The sequence below is a fragment of the Ovis aries genome, chromosome 3 (assembly GCF_016772045.2).
Source record: "Ovis aries strain OAR_USU_Benz2616 breed Rambouillet chromosome 3, ARS-UI_Ramb_v3.0, whole genome shotgun sequence".
Lineage (NCBI taxonomy): Eukaryota > Metazoa > Chordata > Mammalia > Artiodactyla > Bovidae > Ovis > Ovis aries.
The window spans coordinates 90603982-90623741 of NC_056056.1; the positions used below are offsets into that span (position 1 = coordinate 90603982).

Consider the following 19760-nt stretch of genomic DNA (forward strand, 5'->3'; position numbering starts at 1 on the left):
GCAAGACCCTCAACCAGCAAAAAGATAACTTGCTGAAGGCTTAGATGATGGTTAACATGTTCTAGCAATACAGTGTTCTTAATTAAGGCATGCACTTTTTTTTAAAGTACACTTAATAGACATAAATACTTTACAATGTAAATTTAAGTTTTATGTGCTCTGGGAAACCAGAAAGTTCAGGTGACTTGCTTTATTGCAATGTTCGCTTTATTGTGGTGGTCTGGAACTGAATCCATAATATCTCCAAGTTATGCCTGTACAGATCGCCAACATCCACTAGATCATAGAAAAAGCAAGAGAAATCCAGAAAAACATCTACTTCTGATTTATTGACAACACCAAAGCCTTTGACTGTGTAGATCACAACAAACTGTGGAAAATTCTTCAAGAGATAGGAATACTAGACCACCTGACCTGCCTCCTGAGAAATTTGTATGCAGGTCAAGTATCAACAGTTAGAACTGGACATGGAACAACAGACTGGTTCCAAACTGGGAAAGGAGTATGTCAAGGCTGTCACCTTGCTCATTTGTCACCCTGCTTATTTAACTTATATGCAGAGAACATCATAAGAAACGCTAGGCTGAATGAAGCACAAGCTGGAATCAAGATTGCTGGGAGAAGTATCAATAACCTCAGATACACAGATGACACCACCCTTATGGCAGAAAGTGAAGAGGAACCGAAGAGCCTCTTGATGAAACTGAAAGATAAGAGTGAAAAAAAGTTGGCTTAAAACTTAACATTCAAAAAACTAAGATCATGGCATCCGGTCCCATCACTTCATGGCAAATAGCTGGGAAAACAGTGGGAACAGTGACAGACTTTATTTTCCTAGGCTCCAAAATCACTGCACATGGTGACTGCAGCCATGAAATAAAAGACGCTTGCTCCTTGCAAGAAAAGCTATGACCAACCTAAACAGTGTATTAAAAAGCAGAGACATTACTTTGCCAACAAAGGCCCATCTAGTCAAAACTATGGTTTTTCCAGTAGTCATGTGTAGATGTGAGAGTTGGACTATAAGGAAAGCTGACCACCAAGGAATTGATGCTTTTGAACTGTGGTGCTGGAGAAGACTCTTGAGAGTCCCTTGGACTGCAAGGAGATCCAACCAGTCAATCCTAAAGGAAATCAGTCCTGACTATTCATTGGAAGGACTGATGCTGAAGCTGGAATTCCAATACTTTGGCCACCTGATGCGAAGAACTGACTCATTGGAAAAGACCCTGGTGCTGGGAAAGATTGAAGGCAGAAGGAGAAGGGGACAACAGAGGATGAGATGGTTGGATGGCATCACCAACTTGATGGATATGCGTTTGAGCAAGCTCTGGGAGTTGGTGATGGACAGGGAAGCCTGGCATGTTGCAGTCTGTGGGGTCACAGAGTCGGACATGATTGAGCGACTGAACAGATGCCTGTACATACAGAAAACAAAGCCTGCATATCCATTTAAAAGTTACCATCTTTCACCAGTTCTATGACACCCTAGACTGTAAAATACATCCTGATATAATAGACATTAAGATGTGAAAAAATAGCTTGTAGCCATAAATAGATGCCAGTTATACAATACCCCCAATTTCAGGGATGCTGAAGAGTAAACCAAAAAACAACATGGGCCTACAATCAATGACACAGATTTCAGTTTTAAATATTCTCTTAAATATAAATGTATAATAACTAATATATCAGAGTTAATACTGTGAGGAGACAAAATAATGAGAATAGTTTTACCAAAGATAATGAAACATTGCATAATGTCTGCATTTTACCATTGATTTGAGTGCACCCTTAGAAAACTGAATGTAACAAAAACCCAGGACATTTTTTGGAAATTGTATGCTCTCTAGCAACTGTGTGAATTTTTATACAAGCACTGTTTTATGAGTTATATAAAATGTTATAAAAAAAAAAAGAAATAATTGATACATAGAATTAAAGACTTGGATGATGAAAACACCAACTGTTAAGAGTGAACACCTTCAGAGGTACAAGCTATTAGGTATAAAATAAATGATAAGCATATACTGTACAACATGGGGAATATTGCCAATTTTTCACAATAACTATAAATGGAGTATAACTTTTAAAAATTGCGCATCATTATATTGTACATCTGTAACTTCTATGCTACATCAACACTATACTTCAATTTTTAAAAAAGTGAACATTTTCAAGGAGGAGTCAGTTGTGATGGGGTAGGTAGAAGGGGACATAGCCTCTTAATTTTTTCAAAGTATATGTATACATATATATATATTTTTTTTTAAAGTAAACAATAAAAACACTGCCTAAGTAGAAAGAGCTGATCCAAGCATCATGAGAAGATGACTCAAGTCATGTATATTATATTCACCTCCTCTGATTTCATCTTCCTCTCCTTGTGGCATCTGCCAGGAACAGAGGCAACAGTGATGCTAATAATCTGCCACACTCCGGGTTACTCTGCCCCACCTAAATCCTCCTAGTTCTCACAACAACACAAGAGTCATGCCTTCACTTTATAAATGAGCTGCACTGGGTGAGGTTCTTTTCCCCCAGTTTATGCCGCTGCCATGGGCAGCTCTGAATTCCAGACCCAGGTTTTCTGGCCCCAGAACCCACCCTCTTTCCGTTTCTGGGCTACTAGCCTTACCATCTGTATCTTTATTTGTTTGTTCTTCCCGCTTTGCTATTCCTTTTCCTTTTATGGCATTTCAAATTACTTTCTTTTTCTGCTACCTTGGTTTTAAGTTATTTCCAAGCTAAAAAGCTAATTTATTAAATGATTGGAAAATTACATTCTAACTAAAAATTAGAGCATTTCCTCTTTCCAAGCAATTCTTTCCCTCTTTGCCATTCTGATAATTTGTTCATTATGAACTCCTGCACTTTATACCCACACAGTATTTTTCTGGCTTTAACAACCAATTCTATAGTCAAAGACAAAAATGCTATACCAAAGACTTTCAAGTGCTTTCCTTGAACAGGCAATAAGAAGCTGTAGTGGTAAGAAGAGATATAGGTGATCAGCACAGACCCCAACAGTCACCAAGCAGCCCAGCCTGGAGCCCTGAGTTGGTACCTTCAAGCCCTCCTCCCGGATGAAGAGAAGGGAGGAAACTGAGAGCTTCGCTGATCCCATTTTTTCCGTTTGACCCCAGGTTGAAAACTTGAAGGCCTTCGCCAGTGGCTCAGCAGCAAAGAATGCGCCTGCAATGCAGGAGCTACAGGAGACATGGGTTTGACCCTTGGAGCTGGAAGATGCCCTGGAAGAGGGCATAGCAACCCACTCCAGTATTCTTGCCTGGAGCATCCCATGGACAGAGGAGCCTGGAGGGCTACAGTCCATAGTTGCAAAGAGTCAGACAAAACTGGAGTGACTTGGCATGCACATACTACAACTTGAAAGTCAGAAACATTTGTTCAAATACATTTCACTTACTTTATACTGTTCTCCTTCATGGTTCTAACCCTTCTGTGGAGAGGGGGAACCCTTCTCTCCCACAAAGAGGTTGACACAAAAACTTGAGCTTTGACTTATGGAGAGTGTCTAGGCCCTGACACTTTTTGCTCTAAGCAGAAACTATCAGAAGTGAGAAGGACTGTAGGAAAAAAAGAAATATCAGGAAATATAAATTCTCAAGACCTATGCCACCAACTGCTAAGATGCATTACATTTCTTTGGGTTATTTATCATTCTTTGGAGGGAAATAAAATGAGGGTTTCAAAAATTAATTACAACGTCTGGATTGGAGGCAAACCAGGAGTCAGATGTTATGTAATCTGCTCCCGTAATGTGTGCCCGCACACATACGCCTCTGATGAAAGTAAGACATCAGGAGTGAAGGTATTTAAGTAAAAGAGAATTATCAGCTTCCAAAGGAGGTAAGAAGAACTGGTTTCCAAACACCTCCAGCAGAAGGACTTGGTAAGGGCTCACCTGAATCCTTCATGGGACAGAGGGCGCACTGCATGCCCCAGGCCTCTCCGTACAAACAGCAGCACTCCGTGTACGTCGTCTGCTTGCCGACAAGAGGCCGGCTACACACATACTCGTCACTCAGATGTTCCCAGCACAGATCTTGGTAGACATCGGTTTCTTCAATTTGTTCTGAAAGGGAAGACACGGTTCCATGACAGTTGCACTGCTATTCCGATTTCAGAGACACTGTGGTAGAAGCCAGCGAGTCTCAAAGTTTCCATCCTGATTTCTAAGCGTGACTTCCAAGTGCAAGTCTGAAGCCAGCCTGGTCTTTCCATGGATCAGACCTCTGTCATCTCCAACTAGGTGTCATTCCATCAGCTGAAATTCAACCTGCCCATCATGTTCCAATTAAATCCTTCTCTCTGTAGCTTTCACATTATGTAAAACCCTCCACGATCTTGCCTATACTTCATAGTCCTGATGGGCTTCTTATTCTTCCAATAGCTGATTTTTCACGTTTACTCCTCTGTCAAATCCTACCTTTTCCTTCTACACAAAATTCTGGGGATTCAGCCTTTTTCATCCATTTCATCTGCCAAAGCCCTGAACGAGTGACACTTCATCCTAGGGTTCTTAATTCTAACCTTTCTACTTTTCAATAGATTTCAACCAAAGCAGTCTCCTGAATGTGCTGATGCATTGATCAATTAAGTCAATTATTAGGAGCACATCACCTTCAGGCATGAACGGGGACTCCTACCAATGGACTCCAGAGCCCTCCACCACTGATGAATTCCACCCTCTGCTCTGCCCAGTCTCATCTGTGTCCTCTATTCAGTCAAGCAAACCTAATTATTTTCCCTTCAACTTACATCTTCCTCAGTTGCCTTTGAGGGTTAAATATGATCAACCCTCAAGTATGGAAGAGCTCTGCCATCTGCTCAGTCACTCCTTGTCCTGGTGTCCATTAAGTCAGGATGTACAGGGTGTTAAATCTGCATATTGATGATACGACCCTTATTCTTTCTCTTAGCATCTCATTTTAATTTTTTCAAAATACCCAAGGAATCCGTTTTTCTATTTTCCGACAGCTCGCATTTCAGTCAAAAGGAAAACCTTATGACATTTATTTGGACACAGACTTGCTTCTCACATCCAAACATACCATGTGATTCAGTTGGTCGGATACATCTTTTTTCCGAAGCATCCAGGACCATTGGGTGGGTACAGAAGCAGTTATAAGAGCCTTCTGTATTGACGCACTGGCCATCAATGCAACTGCTGGGGTCTTGACACTCGTCTATATCTTCAGAGAAAAAAAAAAACGAAGGAAAATCAGCAATCAGTTGCACCTCATACACTTAACCAAACTTAATACACCGCTAAATTTAGTCCAGATTTCAAGGTCTGCCACATTTTAATTAGCTACACATCATCATCCAAAAGAGAACAGCTCTGACTATAAAAATGTTAAGCTGTATTGATTGGAAAAATAACATTCCCCTACAGCTGCTGACATTAAATAAGGAAAGAAAACATTTAAGAACAGGATATACTTAGAAATTTAAGATAAAATGCCTCTTTATGACAGTTTTAAAATTATTTCCTTCTGCTATGTTTTTCTGCATAGTATATATGGTTTTATGCTCAGGCATTAAAGTTTGGGTCCGTATTTAAAAATGACTTTCAGTGTATGGTATGAGTGATGAAACAGGAGGCTCCCCAGACCAAAAGAACACTTCAGTTATACCAGTGACCTGAATTATAATTCCACACTGAATATTAACTCTTCAAAATCTATTCAAACAGTAGTTTGAAGGATTTTTATTTTCTTAAATATTGCTCAAGAAAAGGATTCATAAAACATTTACAGATCTTTTCAACATGAGATTTAGATTCTAATAAACTTTTTATACAAAACACTACTATTTTTTCCCATCTGTTTTCACAGGACATCACAAAATATCCTCTTAAAACTTACCAAAGCACTGCAATTTGACAGGATCATAGTATGTTCCTTGCTTACAGTAGCATTCATAACCAGGCTGAGTGTTCATACAGAAGCCATTTTTGCAGATCTCCTGTCCAAAAAGTAGGCATTCATCTGCATCTATGGGGAAAAAGTGGTCATAATATCTCTATCATTGAGATGTTAAAGAGAGCAGTTAATAAGGAAATACTCATATGTGTAATTTAAATTTCACCAAAGTGAAAAATCTGGAATTTATTTTAGAATTACAGGCTAATAATATGAAATGTATAAAGCATATCGACTTTTGTTTTCTTCTTTTCCATTCTTTATCACTAATCTATGGCCATTAGTAAAAAAGGTCCTAGCAAAGTAGGATGCTTTCTAAAAAAGCAAAAATCTTTGCTTTGTTGATAACCATTAAAGGCCAACATAATGATCAAATTTATATTGGTCCTAATGTACAATTTTTAATATTGTCCTGGAATAAAAGAATAAATCTATTAAAGTACAGAATTTTGCATTAAGTACTTTTACATATGTTACCTTATTTTACCCTCATGACAGTCTTTGAAACATCATTTCAGAGATGGAAACTCAGAATCTTAAGCGAAGTCCCACCGTCATTCAGTCTTACATGTTCTCCTTCCCAAGCCACACTTCTACCCAGAGACTACTGGGTAGAATTCGAACGGAAGCCATGCTTCTACTTGAATGTCAGATATGAACACTCATTGCAAATTAGTTTCTGCTTGAAACTGACCTTTATAGTTTTCACCATCAACGCCATAAGATTCTTCCGAGGGGACAAAACCTTTCCCTCTAGGACACATTTCAGTGAATTCAGCTGATTTCAGAAGAGACAAGGAAAAAAAAAAAAAGTTGAAAAAAAGAAAAAAAAACTTCCATGATTTTTTTCCCTCCACGAGTATGTTTTATATTCAGTTTTGCTTTCTCAAATTCAGTAACTTAAAGGCAAACCTTGCCATCTAATTCAGACAAATAAATTCAGTACAATCTCTAAATTACAAAGTAGGTGCAAATAAACCTAATAACTTCATAAGTTTACTTATAATTTAAAAAAAAACTTGATATTCACTTTTTTATCCATGTTTTACTTAAAAGTGCTATGGAGTTTTATGGCTTATTTCACCATTACTATGGTTTCCAGTATTTTATCTGGAGGAGGGCATGGCAACCCACTCCAGTATTCTTGCCTGGAGAATCCCATGGACAGAGGAGCCTGGTGGGTGACAGTCCATAGGGTCGCAAAGAGTCAGACACGAATGAAGTGACCTGAGCGCTAGTATTTTAAATTTCTAATAAGAATCCATCAAGAAGAACCTTGGCTTAAATATACAAGCTCTAATTAGGAACAACGCAATGTCAGTGTTAGAAAAAGTCATTGCTTTTATATTAAAAATGGAATAAAACTGAATTATCTTTCTGACAAAATATCATATGGAATGTCACCATAACAGCATATTCTGTGATAAACAGAAGTTCAAGAATTTATATTGAGGCAGGACAGGGTTTGGTTTCTAGCCTTCTAGAAACCCACTAGAAGGTATCTTACCTCAATTTGACTACAGCAGGTACCAGTAGCTGTTAGCACTTTGAGGCTTCAATAACCCAAATGAGAACATTCCAAGACCCATGAACAGCAAATACCAGTGTGAACACAGCACTCAGCTGACTCTTACCAGTCCCCAGGACCGGACAGGGGAAGATCTCACAGTTGTCTCCCCACCCAGCACCGGAGGTGCAGCAGCATTCCTGCTTGGTGACATTGGGAGCCAGCACGTTGTCACACAGACTGGCGTCGTTCAGATTATAGTAGCATTCTTTCTTTTCTTCTCTGGGTTGATCTACTTCTGAGTCTAAAGAGAAAGCAAAAAAGAGTGTTGACAGGATACATCAAATCTATCTGTATCGCAATGGAATCGAAACACAGTGGATGGATATGCCAATGACACTTCATTTACAGAAGGCTGCTTTCTATTCTGTATCAGATTCTTCCACTTCAAGATAAAAATGCACTTGAATCCTGAATTTTCATGGATTTCTAACCCACCCCAACGTGTAAATCTGTCAAAATCATTTCCTTTGACGTTAACCAATTACTATATTCATGTGAATTTGGCTGTGAGTACAGTTTCCATATCTGCTTTCTTGCCAAACATAGGGCCATTCTTTACTGAGCTATAACACCTAATTAAATCAATGAACATTTTCCCTGACACTGAACCAGAGATGTGAGGCCACTCATAATATTTAACCCTTAGATAGTTATTGAGTTAACCGTGCTCCCCCAATCTTTCCTGAACAGTGCAAAGCAGAGGAAGACAACCAGAAAAACACTGCGGTAACCTGAGCCTATAAAATAATCTAACTACTCAAACTGCTGCAACTGTATGACTTTGAATGAAACAGTGAGAGCCGGCTAAGCTTCAGGATAGCATTTCAAGCCCAGGTTCTAGTCCCAGCGCAAGTGTGTCCTAAAGAGTATATATTCCAACAGAATCCACTTAACCTTCTGTCTAAAAGACAAGGTGATATGATAGAACACAAATGATGAAGACCTCCAGTGAATTCCCTTGTGGTCTAGTGGTGAGGACTCTGTACTTTCATTGATGAGGGCACAGGTTCAATACCTGATCAGGGAACTAAGGTAAGATTCCACAAGCTGCATAGTTCGGCAAACAAACAAACAAACAAACAAACAACTCCACCTAGTTTCAGACAATACTAATGACTTAATCCCATCAGACTTGAAATCTATGAGTAAGTTTGTGCTTTTAAAAAACAATTTAAAAATCTATTATCTAGGAAGTGCTATAGAGTTCAAATTACTGCCTGATCCAGTTAGAATTTATTAAGTTTTAGTTTTATGCTATGTCAAATGAAAAGTTGCTGTAATCAACACTGCTGGGAGAAATATCAATAACCTCAGATATGCAGATGACACCACCCTAATGGTAGAAAGTAAAGAAGAACTAAAGAGCCTTTTGATGAAGGTGAAGGAAGACAGTGAAAAAGCTGGCTTAAAACTCAACATTCAAAACACTAGAGATCATGGTACCCAATCCCATCATTTCATGGCAAATTGATGGGGAAAAAATGGAAACAGTGACAGATTTTATTTTGGGGGGGCTCCAAATTCACTGCAGATGATGACTGCAGACATGAAATTAAAACACACTTGCTCCTTAGAAGAAAAGCTGTGACAAACCTAGATAGCATATTAAAAAGCGGAGACATCATTTTGTTGACAAAGGTCCGTCTAGTCAAAGCTATGGTTTTTCCAGTAGTCAAGTGTGGATGTGAGAGTTGGGCCATAAAGAAGGCTGAGCCCTGAAGAATTGATGCTTTTGAACTGTGGTGCTGAAGAAGACTCTTGAGAGTCCCTCAGGCAGCAAGATCAAACCAGTCAATCCTAAAGGAAATCAACGCTGAATATTCATTGGAAGGACTGATGCTGAAGCTCCAATATTTTGCCCACCTGATGCGAAGAGCTGACTCATTGGAAGAGACCCTGATGCTGGGAAAGATTGAGGGCAGGAGGAGAAGTGGGCAACAGAGGATGAGATGGTTGGATGGCATCACCGACTCAAAGGACATGAGTTTGAGCAAACTCCGAGAGATAGTGAAGGACAGGGAAACCTGGTGTCGCAAAGAGTCAGACACGACTGAGCAACTCAACAATAACAACTGCCATTACAATTACTTAGGTTAATACTAATGAAATATTTTCATTAGAATTGCTATCTACAGATTCTTAACCGGAAGAAACTATAGGAACAAAGGCATAACCCTTGCCAGTGAGGGTAAGACTTTAATCTCAATACCTACATTTTTAAAAAAGTTGATAGATCATTATACTATTAGGAAAGTTTAATGAGTTATTTTCATAACAGTTTCCTATATATTTGTTTTGGCAGGGTCAAATTGACTGCAGAAACCTGATGAATATATCACATAACAAAGATGTCCTTGATGAGTAACTTCATAAAATTCTATCAGCAGAGTTACTACCCTTCCTTTTCCCTTATGGCAGTAAAAACAAGCAAAATAGCAAACAAAGCTTCGACGTGTATATTATTCCCAGAATGCAGAGTATCAGTGAGAATGTAAAGGATCCCTCTCACCCGTGACTCTGGCTAATTCTCAGGTTATTCTATGTTTGACAGAATTCAGCTTGGACTCTACTTTAAGTCTTAACAGCTGATATCATATTCAAACCTAGAATAAGTATCTAGGAAAAAACTGAAATGCTGATTCCTATGCAGTTTATGAAGTGGTTTTAAATCATTTCCTTGTATGTGAAATTGGATAAAACCTGTCAGATCCCCTGTGTGTGTCAACTAGCTGTTCTAGACTGCTGGGGACAGAGTGCTTTGCTGGATCTCGGGGAATGGATCACCACCACCATTCCATCCTCTTCAAGATGGGCCCCAAGCTCTCCCATTGAGTATCACTGGGGAAAATTAAGGGCATTTTTAATTAATATTAAATCAATCATGAGCCCTATAAAAATTTTATAAACTTTCTCCCAAGATGTGTAAATAAGTTGGCAGCCTATTACTATGAACAATTCCACTCATTATATTCAATTTGCTAAAAATGCAACTACTTATTAATGAATGAATGCCTTTAGAAATATAAATAACTCAGCAACAGAACTAGAGCGTTGCCAATCAAGTTAACAGTCTGTTAAAAGAATGCTCAATTGAATAATTGTTTTTCTCTTTGTACAAAGTTGTGGTTTCTATGACAAGATGGAATATTGTACAGTAACACCTCAATGAAGCCTGCTGCATTCATAGGTAATTAGAGACCACAGGCTTCTGAGTCAAAAACTTCATTTCCACTTAAACACTATTTCTACCATGTTCTTTACACTCACAGAAATAAAATTTCTTTTTTCTTTGGAAGGAAACTCTAAGGTGATTGCATAAGAGAAATAATCAATATCACTGTATTATTCAGGTTTTACATTGGTTATTACAAGTTCTGCTCTTATTTTCTTTCCAAGCAGTTTGAAAGTTCAGTGTTTACACAGCTGAAATTGAGGATTAGTCAGGCCCTCATCCGTGTTTGGAAAGAGATGCAAATTCCTTTAAAGAAAAAAAAAAAAAAACTGGTCCATAAAGGTCATTCTGTGAAAAGCTACATTTTCCCTATCTTCTTAACCTTTAAATAATTAACTTCCTAGAGCATTTTTCCACTGGGGCAACAATCTGCTCAATAAATACATGTAATGTTATTTCTTAAAAAAAAAAAAACAAAAAAACTCTATGAGTTTACATCACTGCTGCCAGGGGAGGAATTTTTCTATCACAAAATAATTTTGAAAGATCAAATCAAATGATGTAGAAGGTGCCAAGCTTGGAAAAGAATTGATTCTATTTTTCTTAAAGATTTTACTAATAATGTTAGCCATACTTCATATTTCAATGCATAGACTTCTAGGAAATATATTACTTCACCTCCAGTATTTTCATATTTGATTTTTCAATATGTATTAAGAGGCTGGCTTAACATCTGTGTATAAAAAGCAATGTATGTGTTTTAATCCTGGGGGTGTGGCTGGTGATAAAAATGAGGTTTTGGACTTTCCTACTTGGGTGCTTTTTTTGAAGAAATTATCACAAATGTCTTTTCATGCAATGCGCAAAGTATTTAACTCTCCATGAGATAAACAGTACAGATTAAACAGCATCTTCATTTTCTGGAGGAGAGCATTTAGCTTGGATCCAACGTCCTGTGGCTAATGCTTCCCCAAACCTCTTCTATGGGGCTCAGCTTCCTAGCATCTCAATCAACATGAGTTTATTTAGCTTTGCCTTTGCCCAGGGGGCAGGAGCTAATTCCTGCTGGCCTGGAGTTCAGTGTTAAGCCCACGTACAGTGTGATGGTCTTCTGTTACTCTGAATAGGAAGGAGCGAGTTTGAGCAGTAGGTACCACTGGTGAATTGCCCTTTCTAGAAGCTCTCCTCTCCTGTTTCATCAGAAAGAGAACGTGTCTGTTCACTTATGTGACTGTTTCCTGCTTTAGTCTTTCCCCAAGTAGGCCTAATCTTAGGTTTGCTGCTGGGGTGAGGAGATCTGGAACATTTCCTTGGTTACAGCAGACATTTCATTTGCAATATGTCTGGAAGGCCTTTAGATGCCGATCCCCTCCATGCCCCTCTGAGACAGGATGATGACAGCAACCAGAGAGCCACGTTATAAGGATGTGTGAGTAAACAATGCCCCCTAATCCTGAAGAGACATCCATTTATAAAACTGTGACAGTGATGATGCTCAGCAAACTGCTTTTCAATGAAATTATTCAGAAAGCTTTTATTCCCTTTATATTAAAATCATCACAGGCACTAATGTTTTATACCAACTGATACTTCTATGAGAAAAAGAATTTTAATGTAATATTCCAAGAGTAAAAGAGAACTTGGAAATTCATTCCCCGCCCCCGCCCCCCAGTTTTTTCATTCAAAGACTTGGAAAATAAGAAGTGTGTGTGTATGTTTCAAGTGGAATTTAGAAGAAAGCCATTGGTAAGTTTCAGAAAACAGGCACTGACAATACGAATGGGCCAAACACAAAGGGATGCAAATAAAAAGGAAGAATGTAGAAAGGGGGTAACTAGATAGTAAAAGACACGGAGGAAATAAAAAGTAAAGGTTCAGAAATGAAGTACAAGAGCAAAAATACTTTCAAAGCAGATTCTTCCACACAGTTGCCATCCTTAAAGAGGTCAATCAGGTGGGGAGTCAGGTCACGACAATGCAAGGAAAGCAAGTGCTGGGCACGCAAGCCACACCGTGGAGGACTCGGGGCAAGGCTATCCTAGAAGGCTGCCTAGAGGAGCTGATATTTTCATATCAAGTCCTTGAAAAATAAACTTTAAAAAATTTGGCCAGAAACTAAGGTGTGACAGGTGAGGAGGAATAAAAAAGTACAATTGTACTTAGGTCTGTGTGGGTAGAGCAGGCAGGGAGTGGTGGGCTACGGAAGGAGGAAGAGCAGCCTGAGAACCAGGCAGGGACACACTAACACGTGAATAAGGATAGGTGCCTTTGTCGCTCAGGTGCTAAGGCAGAGGACAATACCAACCTCTCCTGGAACAGAGGTTTTTTGGTTTTGCTTTCTTAGTGATGAAGAAGTTAGAAGATACTGAGAGGAGCAAGCCTGGGAGAGAAACAGGCTGGGGAGAGGGTAAGAAGAGAAAGTCTCATGGATGGAGGGGCTTCCCTGGTGGCCCAGTAGCTAAGACTTTGTGCTTCTGATGCAGGGGGCCTGGGTTAGACCCCTGGTCGGGGAACTAGATCCCACATGCCACAACTGGAAGTCTCACATGCTCCAGTAAAAACCCACATGCCACAACTGAGACGTGGCACAGCCAAATAAATAAATATTATTTCTTACAAAGGCTCATTGATGGAGCTATTACTAGAAACTGGAGAAGTCAGGAGAAGAAAAGCGGGCAGATCTGGGTGAAAGAAGAGACTCCTGAAAGCAGAATAAAGCGCTGTGGAGAAAGAACCGAGACACACAGGGGCGACGTGCAGCCAGCAACACAGAAGGCAAGCAGACGACGTCACCGCAGCGCAGCCCCAGCACAACACCGGAACACGTGCACGGTGGGGCCTAGCAAGGGTGACCTCAAGAATAAAACCACATCTGCAGTGACATGCAAGGTGTCTGGAAATGTTTAAAAGGAATCGTAGAAACCATTCCTCTCCAGGTCCCGTTTGTAGCAAGTTCTAAGAACCAAGGGCTTCCCTGGTGGCTCAGTGGTAAAGAATCTGCTTGCAATGCAGACTGGGTTCGATCCCTGGGTGGGGAAGATCCCCTGGAGAAGAAATTGGCAACCTACTCCAGTATTCTTGCCTGGAGAATCCATAGATAGAGGAGCCTGGAGGGCTACAGTCCATGGGGTAGCAAAGAGTCGGACACAACTGAGCAACGAACACTAGGATCTAAAATGTATTTCTAATGCAACAGTGTGGGTGTCACTTGTATTAAGATAAAATGGTTTATATATATATATATATGTGTGTGTGTGTATATATATATATATATGGTTTACTCAACTGGTATGTCAGTTCATTCAAATATCAACACCTCCTTATTAAAAATTCATTTGAGATACTATATACAGCAAGCAGAAATTTTCATCAAAATAAAAGCACAATTTGGTAGTAAACTCCTCTTGCTCTGGTTTTTGGAGGTGGAAAGAAACTTGACCCAATCTTTTTTTTTAATAACAAGTGAGCATATTTTCCTCAGTCTTACCTACATTTATGGTATAGATCCACTACAAATACACAATAAGACCTCAGGAGTTTTATGGCATTTTACAATGTTTGCATTCTAAATACTGTGGTTTCAGTCTTTAATTTTTTTTTCCTACCAAAGGTCTTTTTTTCCAATCAGAAATTATTTTAAAAAAATTCTTCCAAAGTTAATTTATTTTACAGGTTAGCTAAATACATTTTAAAAAACTCACTCTGCCAACTATAACAGTTGAGTGATATTATACGTGGTCTCCTGCCTTTAAAAAAAATACGTACATACACAAAGCCTGCAGTAGACCTCTCCAGAAGAGAGAACAAGTACACTGTTTGGGTTCACTTGTCAGAACCACAGGATGATCTGCATGAAGCAGGGACCTGCTCACTTTTTCTTTTGTTCTACTTGTAATTTAACAAAAGCACATACGGGTACTGTCGCTTCTAGTAGAAGTACGGACAGACTATTCCTCAGTTAAGTGTGGTTCATTATATCTTTGATGAAATGAATAATTTTTATTCTACAGAACTAGGAATGAGATGATGGGGGAGAGAAGTAACATTCTTGAATGTGGAGAAACCTATTATTCAGCAGGTACTGAGCGTCTGCCATAGGGCAGGCACTATGTAAGCAGTGAGCCGGGTGGCAGCCGATGCAGAGAGGAAGGACACAGCATAAAAAGGTCTTGTTACCCTGCTGGTGGGTGTGAAGTTCCTGCTGCAGGCAGGAATAAGCAGCTGAAAGTTTTAAGGGTTTAAAACCAGATTTGTGTTTTGAAAATAAGAATTGGCAGCAGTGTGGAACAGGAATCGATGGGAGAAACGGTGAGAGAAATGAGGAGAAGGCAAGTGCCGCAGTCCAGGTGAGAGATGCTGAAGGACTGGCCTGGGGCAGGGGTAACAGAGTAGCAGAGAGATTTGAAGGATACTGTTGAGGAAGAGTTGGCAGGATGTTACAATGGCTTGGATAAATGGGGGTACGACCTCAGGATTTCCAGTATAGATGTTTGGCAATTAATGAGTATACACAGGAAAAGTAACAAGTTGGAGAGGGAAGCATAAATAATTTGGTTTTGGATAGTTTTAGAGAGAAATGCTTATAAGACACGCCAGGAAGAAGGTCCAATAACAAGTGGCTGGAAACAGAGGAGTGTGGGACACGGGAGAGGGGTGGAGGCAAACATATTTATTTTGGCTGTCCACACCAACTGGCAATAGTTGACTCGGAGAACAGGTACAACATCCCAGGAGAAGAACAGAGAGTAAAAAGAGGGGAAAATATGCAGAGCTCTCTGGGACATTATTATTTAAGGAATGGCAATAGAAAGAGTCCAGAAGGAGACAGAAAAAGACCAATGTAAATGGTAGGAGGATACGGGGAAGAGGAATGTCCTGAAATCAATCAAAGGGAAAAGCGGGAGGGAAGATGAGAAACTCATAGAAGAAGGAGTTTCACCCAGATGAAGGGTCTGAGGGCCTGATCTCAGTGCACTGAGGATGAACTGGAAGACAAGGATTTGGAGGTCAACATGGTGCCAGAAATTATTCCTGGATCGTAACACAGCAGGGGCATTTTCTTTACTGATGTATTTTTATATTTGCAAATTTTCTGAGAATATGCATTGTTTTAAAATGAGAACAAAACAAAGAAATAAAGTAAAAAGGAAGCAGATTTTTAGAAGAATGTGGTATCATGGGGTCTTTGGCCTGGAGAAGCAGAATTAAGTGGAAAGATCCTGGAATTGGGTTCCTGGGCCATTCTGCCAAATATTAGCTATATGACCCTAAACATAAGATTTAGAAATTCTCTATAGGCCTTGCCTTCCTTCAGTTCAGTTCAGTAACTCAGTCGTGTCCAATTCTTTGTGACCCCATGGACTGCAGCAGGCCAAGCCTCCCTGTCCATTACCAACTCCCAGAGTTTACTCAAACTCATGTCCATTGAGTCAGTGAGGCCATCCAACCATTTCATCCTCTGTAATCCCCTTCTCCTCCTGCCTTCCATCTTTCCCAGCATCAGGGTCTTTTCAAATGAGTCAGTTCTTCACATCAGATGGCCAAAGGATTGAAGTTTCAGCTTCAACATCAGTCCTTCCAATGAACACCCACGACTGATCTCCTTTAGGATGGACTGGTTGGATCTCCTTGCAGTCCAAGGGACTTTCAAGAGTCTTCTCCAACACCATAGTTCAAAAGCATCAATTCTTCAGCACTTATCTTTCTTTATAGTCCAACTCTCACATTCATACATGATTATTGGAAAACCATAGCATTGACTAGATGGACCTTTGTTGGCAAAGTAATGTCTCTGCTTTTTAACATGTTATCTAGGTTGGTCATAACTGTTCTTCCAACAAGCAAGTGTCTTTTAATTTTGTGGCTGCAGTCACCATCTGCAGTGATTTTGGAGACCAAAAAATAAAGTCAGCCACTGTTTCCACTGTTTGCCATCTCTTTGCCAAGAAGTGATTGGACCCAATCACTTTCAGTTTTCTGAATGTTGAGCTTTAAGCCAGCTTTTTCACTCTCCTCTTTCACTTTCATCAAGAGGCTTTTTAGTTCCTCTTCACTTTCTGCCATAAGGGTGGTGTCCTCTGCATATCTGAGGTTATTGATATTTCTCCTGGCAATCTTGATTCCAGCTTGTGCTTCATCCAGCCCAGCGTTTCTCATGATGTACTCTGCACATAAGTTAAATAAGCAGGGTGACAATATACAGCCTTGACGTACTCCTTTTCCTATTTGGAACCAGTCTGTTGTTCCATGTCCAGTTCTAACTGTTGCTTCTTGACCTTCATATAGATTTCTCAAGAGGCAGGTCAGGTGGTCTGGTATTCCCATCTAGTTCAGAATTTTCCACAGTTTATTGTGATGCACACAAAGGCTTTGGCATAGTCAATAAAGCAGAAGTAGATGTTTTTCTGGAATTCTCTTGCTTTTTTGATGATCCAACGGATGTTGGCAATTTGATCTCTGGTTCCTCTGCCTTTTCTGAATCCAGCTTGAACATCTGGAAGTTCTTGGTTCATGTACTGTTGAAGCCTGGCTTGGAGAATTTTGAGCATTACTTTACTAGTGTGTGAGATGAGTGCAATTGTGCGGTAGTTTGAGCACTCTTTGGCATTGCCTTTCTTTGGGATTGGAATGAAAACTGACCTTTTCCAGTCCTGCGGCCACTGCTGAGTTTTCCAAATTTGCTGGCATATTGAGTGCAGCACTTTCACAGCATCATCTTTCAGGATTTGAAATAGCTTTACTGGAATTCCATCACCTCCGCTAGCTTTGTTTGTAGTGATGCTTCCTAAGGCCCACTTGACTTCTCATTCCAGGATGTCTGGCTCTAGGTGAGTGATCACACCATTGTGATTATCTGGGTCATGAAGATCTTTTTTGTACAGTTCTTCTGTGTATTCTTGCCACCTCTTCTTAATATCTTCTGCTTCAGTTAGGTCCATACCATTTCTGTCCTTTATCGAGCCCATCTTTGCATGAAATGTTCCCTTGAAGAGATCTCTAGTCTTTTCCATTCTACTGTTTTCCCCTATTTCTTTGCATTGATCACTGAGGAAGGCTTTCTTATCTCTCCTTGCTATTCCTTGGAACTCTACATTCAAATGGGTATATCTTTCCTTTTCTCCTTTGCCTTTAGTTTCTCTTCTTTTCTCAGCTATTTGTAATGCCTCCTCAGACAACCATTTTGCCTTTTTGCATTTCTTTTTCTTGAGCATAGTCTTGATCCCTGCCTCCTGTACAATGTCACAAACCTCCATCCATAGTTCTTCAGGCACCCTGTGTATCAGATCTAATCCCTTGAATCTATTTGTCACTTCCACTGTATAATCATAAGGGATTTGATTTAGGTCATACCTGAATGGTCTAGTGATTTTCCCTTCTTTCTTCAATTTAAGCTTCCTTATCTGTAAATAAAGCTGCTGGGCTGGAAAAACATTAAGGTTTTTCTAGATGTAGATGTCTAGGACTGTCAGCTTGTTACATGAGAATAAGCTCTACTGTTTAAGGAAACCCTATCATGAATTGTATTAGAACACTTATTTTATAATCCAAATTATAACTCCAATTTATAGATCTTATAATTTCTGACCTTGCCTATGTGCTTTTCTTAAATGAGGAACAATTATTACCTTATGCAAATAACAAGCCCAATTTATGTTTTAGAATGTCTGATCTTGTTCATTTTCTTTTCTTAAAGCAAAGAACACCTGTACTAATTATAACATATATCTTTGTGTTCTTTTCATTAAACTTTCCTTTCTAAAAATAAAATTCAGTTTCCCCCCAGAGTATCCTCTGTGCACCAATCAAGCATTTTGTGGGTATGGCTTCAGTTGCCCACACAAAATATTTATTGCTTCCTTTAGAGTGCCCAAGGACATAAAGTTCTTACTGAGCAATTATCACAGGCACTGAGGAAATAAAAACATCAGGCTATATTTCATAGCCATATCCTTACAGGTGGTGAGTGGTCTGCTATGGGCCTTTTTTAGGTATTTCTGTTTCAGGTGCTTTTAGGCAATGTACAGCAATGTAAATTAGTGGCCAAAGGCCCAAGCAGTGAAAATATTCGATCCAGACTCCCCAAATTAGGTGGGAGCCTAGTAGTTTAGAAACAAAAATCCTGGGACATTAAAGGTCAAAAGTCACCTGGGACGATGCCCTACTGAAGGTAAGAGTCCTTCTGCCAGCCAGTAGGTGTCCCACCTGTTCTTGGACCCACAAATTCACAAGAAATTGTGACCAGCTCTAGCTATTGGGAAGTTCTGCATACTGATCTGAAATCTGTCTTTCTGGCATCCACTCTTCAGCCCCAGTTCTGTCCTCAGTAATGTATCACTTCAGATAAGGATGCTGCTGCACCTTATTGGAATGTCTGTTGCCCTGGGGACATTTACAGCCAAGTAAAAATATTATGGCCTACAAAGCAAATGTATCTTTTTTTTCCTAATTATTTCCCAGGAAGGATGAGATCTAAGCTTTTAGTCTCTGATGTAAAGAATGAAATTAGTTTGAATCCTTGATAAAAACTTTAACTTAAATATGGTACAGCATGTTTTGCTCTAGGTAACAGCAGGTTCTTTGACTGGAAAATGATACACACTCTTTTAACTTAACCAACTTGTTAGATGACCAAATGTTCTCCTGTCCTCTGAAAAACATCCTGGCTAATGTCCACAAGCAAGTGGAGGGCTCATAGCCAGTTGGCTGTTCTCAGGTGGGTCCACACACTTCTGTTCTAATGTGTTAGCAGTACGCCAACTGTGACTCAGCTATGCTTATTCTCAAACACTCTGTGCCAATGTAATGATTATTGTAATTACATAAGTAAACTGCATATAAACTATTCAAATATGAGTGAGTAGAAGAGTTGTTTCTAGAACAAGTTTAAAGCTTTTAGAAAGATTAAGGTAAAAAAAAGTTATCAAATTAGAAGTGGGTAAGACAACCATAGAAAATTGAGAAAAACTGTGAAAACCTAAAGTGACTTTGCGCTTATTTACTTAGCAAAAGGCCTTTAAATTCTCACTCCCTCTGAAGTGGGTAGTGTAGATAACACATAATAGATGTGGTT

The 19760-nt window shown here is 39.5% G+C and overlaps 1 protein-coding gene across 31 annotated transcripts in view; it reads right to left on the reverse strand.

The window, feature by feature from the left end:
- Window positions 1-19760, reverse strand: part of LTBP1 (latent transforming growth factor beta binding protein 1) — a 454253-nt gene that overhangs the window by 33334 nt on the left and 401159 nt on the right. For all 31 annotated transcript variants that reach the window (XM_060412286.1, XM_042246288.2, XM_060412293.1 and 28 more), the window contains 5 exons: window positions 7583-7759; window positions 6643-6726; window positions 5892-6020; window positions 5076-5216; window positions 3926-4096 (listed from right to left, as the gene is read on the reverse strand). In XM_060412286.1, the coding sequence (XP_060268269.1) occupies window positions 3926-4096; window positions 5076-5216; window positions 5892-6020; window positions 6643-6726; window positions 7583-7759 (702 nt within the window). The remainder of the gene's footprint in view (window positions 1-3925; window positions 4097-5075; window positions 5217-5891; window positions 6021-6642; window positions 6727-7582; window positions 7760-19760) is intronic.